This window comes from Erinaceus europaeus, chromosome 3, assembly GCF_950295315.1.
Source record: "Erinaceus europaeus chromosome 3, mEriEur2.1, whole genome shotgun sequence".
In the NCBI taxonomy this organism is placed as follows: Eukaryota; Metazoa; Chordata; class Mammalia; order Eulipotyphla; family Erinaceidae; genus Erinaceus; species Erinaceus europaeus.
In genome coordinates, this window is record NC_080164.1 from 32,601,514 (window position 1) to 32,610,115 (window position 8,602).

Below are 8,602 nucleotides of genomic sequence, written 5' to 3' on the forward strand. Positions count from 1 at the left end.
CAACAATAATAACTACAACAATAAAACAACAAGGGCAACAAAAGGGAATAAATAAATAAAATATTAAAAAAAAAAAAAGAAAATATGTACTAAGTGCTATCGAGAAAATCTAAGTACTACAAAACAGAACTTGGACTGGGTTTGGTGTACTGCACCAAAGTGAAAGACTCTGGGGGGACGGGGGAAGGTTCAGGTCCTGGAACATGATGGCAGAAGAGGACCTAGAGGGGGTTGTATTGCTATGTGGAAAACTGAGAAATGTTACACATGTACAAACTACTGTATTTTACTGTGGACTATAAACCATTAATCCCCCCCAATAAAGAAAAAAAAAAGAAAGAAAATATAAGTACTGATACTTTCAGAACACCAAGTGTAGATATCTGAAGACAGAAGAAATGATGCACAGCTTTCATGTAAGAAGGCCTAGAAGTATTCTGTACACTAAATACCTTGTAAGTGCTAATTAGAGGAGAAAGACTAACCAAAATAACCAAATCTACTACTGTAGCCAGAATTATATAACAAGTGTTTTTGTGATAAAATATTGAACAGGGGGCTGGGTGGTAGTGCACTTGGTTAAGTACACATGCTACTAAGTGCAAGAATCTGGGTTCAAGGGAGATGCTTTACAAGTGGTGAAGCAAGACGGCAGGTGTTTTTCTGTCTCTCTCTTCTTCTCTATCCCCCTTCTCTCTCAATTTCTCTGTCCTATCAAAAAGTAAAAAAATGGGAGTTGGGGGGTAGAGCACCAGGTTAAGTGCAGGTGGCGAAAAGTGCAAGGACTGGCGTACGGATACCAGTTCAAGCCCCTGACTCCCCACTTGCAGGGGAGTCACTTCACAAGAGGTGAAGCAGGTCTGCAGGTGTCTATCTTTCTCTCTGCCTGTCTTCCCCATCCCTCTCCTTTCTCTCTGTCTTAACAACAACATCAATAACAACAACAATAATACTACAACAATAAAAAATAAGGGCAACAAAAGGGAAAATAAATAAATATAAAATAAAAAATAATTAAAAATAAAGTTGAACATATCACTGTTTCAATGAAGATCCTATAAAAAAGTAACAAGTTAGTAATCTCAAGGATAAGAAAGGGCTTTCTTGGTTTCAGTTTTATATTGATCCAAAATTTATTTACTCATTCTAATAAAGGTTTTTTTTTACTTAATTTTATTTTTACTAGTGATTTACAAAATTACAAAATAACAGGGGTACAATTCTACACCATTCCCACCACCAGAGTTCTGTCCCTATTCCCTCCAATGGAAACTGCAGTAGGTCTCTTGGAGTTACAGATATGGGCTGGCTATTAACTGTAACTATCTGTCTACCTACCTATCTGTATTTTTACCCATTTTTTCTATGATCCTGCCTTGTCTTCCATTGTAACTTACAGCTACACCTACCACTACTTCCGAAAGTCATTCCTTTTTTTTTCTCTTCTTTCTCTGGGTCCTGATGGAATTGGGTTTCAGAGCCCTCTAGTCATCTTCTCCTAGTATCTCTCCCTCTCTGGGAGTATGGACCAGAATTCTTTTTGGGGGTACAGAATGTCTGGCTTCTGCTAATTGCTTCTCTAATGGAGATAAGCACTGGCAGGTCAATCCATAATCCCAGCCTGTTTCTATCTTTCCCTAGTGGAAAGTAAGATTTTCATAGTCAACTTTTTATTTTATTTTATATTTTTACCAGATCACTGATCAGCTCTGGCTTATGGTAGTGTGGGGGATTGAACCTATGACTTTGGAGCCTCAGGCATGACAGTCTGTTTTGCATAACCATTATGCTATCTACCCCTGCCCCATAGTCAACTTTTTTATACAACTTTTATTTGAAAATAATAGAGTCTATAAATAATGAGTTTATAGTAAAAAGTCTTTGAAAAATAGTGTTGTTCAAAAAGACAAAACTTACTGACTAATGAGAAGGAGATCAATCTCAGCAGGATCAATTAAATCAATATACGGAAGAGCGTCCATTCCTTCTAGGCCAGGGTGGATCCCACAGTCCAGCTGAAAGAGCCAGAGAAAAGACCATAGTTTCCTGTAGTTTCCATTAAGATTCAACAAGTAAACAGTATTTATAACTGATCCATCAACACCTAAGCATCATGGGCTAGCATCTGAAATGCAATCCTTTTTTTTTGCCTCAAGGGTTATTACTGGGACTCAGTGCCTGCACTATGAATCCACTGCTCCTGAAAGTCATTCCCCCCCCCCCCATTTTTGTTGCCCTTGTTGTTATTATTGTTGTTGTTGGACATGATAGATAGAAATCAATAGAGAAGGGGAAGACAGATAGGGGAAGAAAAAGATAGACACCTGGGGCCAGGCGGTGGCGCACCTGGTTGAGCGCACATGTTATAGTGCACAAGGACCTGGGTTTGAGCCCCTGGTCCCCACCTGCAGGGGGAAAACTTCACAAGTGGTGAAGCAGTGCTGCAGGTGTCTCTCTGTCTCCTTCTCTCTGTCTCCCCCTTCCTCTCAACTTCTGGCTGTCTCTATCAAATAAATAAAGATTTAAAAAAAATTAAAAAAGAAAGATAGACACCTGCAGACCTGCTTCACTGCGTGTGAAGCGACCCCCTGCAGGTGGGAAGCGGGGGCTCGAACAGGGATCCTTATGCTGATCCTTGTGCTTCGCGCCATGTGCACTTAACCTGCTGCGCTACCACTCAACTCTCAGAATGACTTCTTAATATCTGAAGATGGCTCTATCCCCACATGGAAACAGAATGGGGTGGAGTTCTGTATGTGTTGAACGACCAGTTTCATGCGTCTTCTACTGGGCAGTGAAGGAATCAGGTTGTCCAGACTCTTAAGAGTGACAGGGGCTTTGAAGAAGCAATAGTTCAAGACATCTAGCAGACAACTTCACAATCTGGAACACAGCTTTTTAGTTTACTCAAGCCTTTGTTAGATGACTAAGTACAAGTATGCAGTTTTACACATAAACATAATACATATACCCAAAAGACAGAATAACACCCATTTGCAGGGATATATGCACCCCGATGTTCACAGTGGCTTTATTCACCATAGCCAAAACTTGGAAACAACCAAAATACCCTTCCATAGATGACTAGATAAAAAAGTTGTGGGACATATACTCAATGGTGTATTATTCAGCAATAAAAAAGATAATATTGTAAAAAAAAAAAAAAAAAAAACATAATACAGCACAGATTACATATGCCAAAAATATACCATATTTTCCCCTTCTGAAAGCTAACCACTAAGTAAAAGACTTAACTTGTCTACAAAATAATTACCATTATTTTTCTTCCTTTGAACTCCAGAATAATGCATGATCTTCCTACTTCTTGCCCAGCTCCACTGTAAACATTTGAGGGGAGAAACAAAAATGATTCAGAAACAATTAAAATCAAACCAAATGAATTCAAACATTTTTACAAGTTAGACTGTGCCCTATCTGATGCCAGCATTCACTTGAGACAAATGAAATATCTATAAAATTACAAAGATAGGGAAAATAGTAATAACATGGGAAGAAAAAAAGTGACTTGGGAGTTCAGGGATTTTGAAGTTGATAGAAATATAAGAGAAAGTACATAAAATGATAAGAGAAGGTAGAGGTCTGAGACCCAAAACTCACAATATTATTATGCATTTAAAATGTAAACTATGATTATTTACAAAAGTGATTATTTAATACATATTTGGTGATAGTGGGGCCTGTATAGTTTTACTGTTCCCAAGTCAGCTTTTTTTTTTTTTTTGCCTCCAGGGTTATCACTGGGGCTTGGTGCCTGCACCACGAATCCACTGCTCCTGGAGGCCGTTTTTCCCATTTTGTTGCCCTTGTTGCTGTCCAAGTCAAATCTTTTCCCCAATTACTTTGAATTTCTATAAGGCATACACACTACCAGCTGAGCTGCCTTTTGAACCACTAAGATTCTTTAGCAAGACTTTTTTTCTTTTTTTAAGATTTTATTTTTTTATGAGAAAGATAGGAGGAGAGAGAAAGAACCAGACATCACTCTGGCATGTGTTGCCTGGGATCAAACTCGGGAACTCATGCTTGGAGTCCAAAGCTTTATCACTGCACCACCTCCCGGACCACAAGTAAGGCTTTTTAAATTAGCACCTAAGCATACATGCAGAAGAATTTCAAAAGTCATATAGTAGGGGGATAGCATAATAGTTATGCAAAGAGACTCTCAGGCCTGAGGCTCCAAAGTCCCAAGTTCAATCCCCTGTACCACCATAGGCAGAGCTGAGCAGTGCTCTGGTTTAAAAAAAAAAATAAAAAAATTTAAAAATATATATATACACACACACACATATATATATATTCATATAGATTTACCAAACTGTTTAGTTTTTCATACTTGTGAATCTCAGTTCCTTTGTCTTAAACAGTCTTCTAATTATCACAGGGCAAACTTAATGCTAACTCTTACCTATTTTTCAAATCCCTCCCTTTCTCTGATGCCTTTTCCAAACTAGGGTATAGAGGATACTCATTACTCATGTAGCTGCATCCATCTGCCAAAAAGCAGATTTAGTGCCCAGCATATGGAGATGTTTAATACAAAGGTCATTACACTAAGAAATCCATAGGCCTAACTGTGGTCCCATCTCAGAGCAGGATGCTAACAAGAGAAAATCCTAGCTGTGGCCTTCTACTTTACCTGGTTCTCTCCACACCCTCTTCAACTTCCTTGCTCAGTAAGCTTTCTTTAGTACCATAGTACTCCCATGTGGTATAACGGGGTTCGATCCCAGGTCTTAGGTCTGGCAAAGTGGAACCATCCCAGGTGATATGATATCACTTACCAACCTATTCATTTTTGCTTCCTTTCATTTTTCCTGAGGTAACAGACATGTAAATCTATGGCTAACTTCTCGCCATTAGATTCGACATTCTCTTCCCTTCTGAGGAACTATCCAAACAGTCCTTGTCATCTGATTTTTACCATCCCCGAATTAAAATTCCTGAATTCCAGTATCCATTAGTTCCTACTCTATTTCTTTGGCCAGCCAGCTTCGCAGAACCGTGTACACATTTTACCTCTGATTCCTCACCTCCACTCACTCAACTCACTGCAATCTGGCTTTTGCCATCTACTCTTTTGAAACTATCCATGTAAAGCAGCTCTTTGTGGGTAGTCCCTTCCAGTCCTTATTGTGCTGTTCTCTTTCGGTTTTTTTCTGGAATCCCTAGGTTCCTAACTTCAGGCTCTTATGCAAATGACCTTTAATTTCCTCTTCTCAGTTATAGAGACCATCTTCCTCACGCTTTTTGGACATATAATGTGGGTGACTTCCCCATTATATCTGTAGTTACTTCTTCTGAATTCCAGGTGTCTAACATACACCTGGTATTACGTATCTGTACTGGGACATCTCAGAAGCACCTTATATACAAATGAACAGAACTCAGTATCACTTCAACTTCGGACACACTTTCTTTTATCTTCCTGGAATGTTCTGCCCTCTTCCCAACACTGGTTTCTTTATATCACCTTCTTCCCAAGTTCACATGTCACTTTCTCTTTTCACTAGTCCTCCACACTATTTTATCAAAAGATTTATAACTAAATGAAGCTAGTGTATTGAATTATTTATGGCCTATATTTCACTATAAACTATAAACATGAAATTTTCTTAAAAGCTTTGTTTATAATTGAATGGCTGTGATGCTGACATATAGCAAATCTCAAGAAATATTTAGCAGTGGTCCGGGAAGCGGCGCACTGGATAAAGCATTGGACTCTCAAGCATGAGGTCCTGAGTTCGATCCCCGGCAGTATATGTACCAGAGTGATGTCTGGTTCTTTCTCGCTCTTCTCCTTCCTTTATATTAAATAAATAAATCTTAAAAAAAAAAAAAGATTGCATTCAGTGACGATATATATATATATATGAAATACTTAGCAGATAAAAACTCCCAAGTCATCAACTTTGGAAGTATTAAGTAAAAGAAGCCAGTCACAAAAGGCTACATATCGCATGTTCCTACTTATATGAAGTATCCAGAACAGACTAATCTGTAGAGACGGAAAGTAGATTAATGGTTGCCAAGGATTGGGGAAGTTGGGGATGGGGAAAGTGCTTAATAGCTAGTGGGTATTGGTTTTATTTCTGTAATGAAATTGCTCTGGAATTTGGTAGTGATCTTGGATGTAAACTCTGAATACACTAAAAAACTGGGGAACTGTACACCTTAAATGAGTCCTACGTGAATTATATCTCAACAGGTTGTTATAAAACAGGGAACTCCCATATTTACACCAGCAGTTCTTCATCTCCACTCACTCAACTGAACACTACAATCTTGTTGCCTAAATTAAGAATTCAAGTCATTTGAATACTCTTCCCCACCTTCGTCTCTGCAGCTATATCTGGATCAGTTACAGACCTTTACAGGCTACACCACTCACTTTTTCAAATCTATTTTTCTTCCAGTTCATTTCTAATCATTCTCACCACTTTAAAGTCTCACTGTTCATCACTTGGATTATTTCAATTACAACCTAATGGATGTCCCCATACCCTTAATCCACACACATATTAATATGCTACTTCTATGAGCAATAATTAGTAATGTTTTGATATTCCTAAAACATAACTCCCACTATTTCCTACTGCTGCTTATAATCACTTGATTTTCTATAATCAACATGGTAAAGGCCCAACCCCCTCAATCGAAATTCAAGGCCCTTCATGAGCCAAACCTTGAGAGCCCCTCCTACCTTATTTGCTATTTTTTTTTACATTTAAAAAAATTTTTATTTATTATTGGATACAGAGAAATTGAGAAGGGAGGGAGGGGAGATAGAAAAAGAGAGAGACACCTGCAGCTCAACTTCACCACTTCTGAAATGTTCCCCCCTGCAGGTGGGAACCAAGGGGCTTGAACCCAGGTCCTTGAGCACTGTAATGTGTGCGCTTAACCAGGTGCACCACCACCTGGCCCCTTATTTGCTAATTTTTAAAGTGCTACCAAAAGGAAACTCACCATCAGCTGTGACATCTCATTTTCACAAGTGCCACTTCTTCAATTTAGCACATCCTTGCCTTTACCTGTCTTTAATTCTTCTCCTCAATCTGTCAGAAACTCCCTCTCCAAACTCTCTCTGCGCACATTACAATCAAGGCCCTCCTTTACTCTTTTACGATCTGCTGAGTACCTACCTTGATCTCCACACCTTACAATAACTGACACTATCTTATTTCCATATGAGAAATCACAAGGGTTCAGTGAGCTTGCTGTCCTAACAAGTGATAAAGCACGGGTTGGATTTCAGGTCTGATTCAAATGGTCTCTTACTCTAAACTCTCTCCACTACTCAGCACTGTAAGTCCTTCAAGTAGGGTGAATTCAATGAACTCTTCCCCCAGTCTTATTTGTATTTCCAGTGCCTAAAATGGTACTTTGCAGTTGGCTCAGTACTTGTACAATACAGGAAGTGCTGGGAGATGTGAAGTAAACAATGGAAAACCAGTATTAGGTCACAAGTAGGTGTTCAGTCTTTCCTCAATGGATGTGTAAAGGAAATACTCGCCACTGAAAAATGCACACATTCATATCGTGCTAATAACAACTGTTGTGGATTCCAGTAGTTCAACAGGTCTAAGTTTTACAAGTTTGTATTTCCCTTTCTAAGCAACACTTCAGATCTGTAAAGTCCTACTTTGGCTGTGAACTGTTTCCAACGAAAGACTCAAGTGTTTGTCCTCAACACTTCTCTGCCCTCTCACCTCTTCAACTGTCTACCTTTCTTAGGCAGTTCAGGGTTGAGCTCAGAGAAATCATAGCAAAGCCCAAATTTCCTCTTTCACGACCTGGCAAATGGCAAGTTCTGGAGACAATAAGAAAATAGATGTAGGGTGGGAGGTAGATAGCATAATGGTTATGCAGAGAGACTCTCAAGCCTGAGGCTCAGAAGTCGCAGGTTCAACCCCCTGCACCACCATAAGCCAGAGCTGCTCAGTGAGCTGGGGAAAGAAAAAAAGAAAGAAAACAGATGTAATCCTTTCTCACACTGCTATAGCCTCTAGATCCTCATCTTACCTGGGCCATGAGCAGCATCACTCGCTACCTTGGCTAGGGCTTAGGCCTACTAAGCTAGGACATGAAAGCGATCGGTGGCCCCCAATTCATTTCCCCCCTTGCCCGTCAACTCCAAGATATTTTCCCCAGAGACTGAGGTCAGCAGGTCCCCTCAGATCAACAGTTCTCCAAACCCTTGAGAGGCCAGGCCGCCGAGCCATGCTGCAGTCGGGGCGACAGAGGAGACCAAACCACTCGGCTACCCCTCCTCGCCTCACACAGCCTGGAGCTTCGTTCCCTCTCCCCGGTCCCTTACAGGGGTCGGATCAGCAGCTGGTCACTCTCCTCAGCAGGAATCGCAGACATCTGAGAAGTGCAAAGGAGAAGCGAGAAATGAGGACCAGGTCGCCGGAGTTTTTTCTAACAGGGAAGCACAGGAACAGAGAAGCAAGGAAGACAGGGCTCCATCCACCTGGAGCTCAACTTCCGCCACTCAGGCGCCCGCGACGCTAGGCTCCTCCTTCCGACTTCCGGGAGGAGACACCGGCGGCTGTGGTTCCTCCCTCTCGCTGAGTCCGGA

General features: G+C 40.4%; 1 protein-coding gene across 1 annotated transcript in view; it reads right to left on the reverse strand.

Annotated features, from left to right (window-relative positions):
• The window catches only part of CPSF3 (cleavage and polyadenylation specific factor 3), a 49,985-nt gene extending 41,418 nt beyond the window's left edge, over positions 1-8,567 (reverse strand). The window contains exons 1-3 of the mRNA XM_060187006.1: positions 8,339-8,567; positions 3,275-3,338; positions 1,918-2,015 (exon numbers count right to left, since the gene is read on the reverse strand). Of these exons, the coding sequence (XP_060042989.1) occupies positions 1,918-2,015; positions 3,275-3,338; positions 8,339-8,388 (212 nt within the window). The 5' untranslated portion in view covers positions 8,389-8,567. The remainder of the gene's footprint in view (positions 1-1,917; positions 2,016-3,274; positions 3,339-8,338) is intronic.
• Positions 8,568-8,602: the final 35 nt, after the last annotated feature.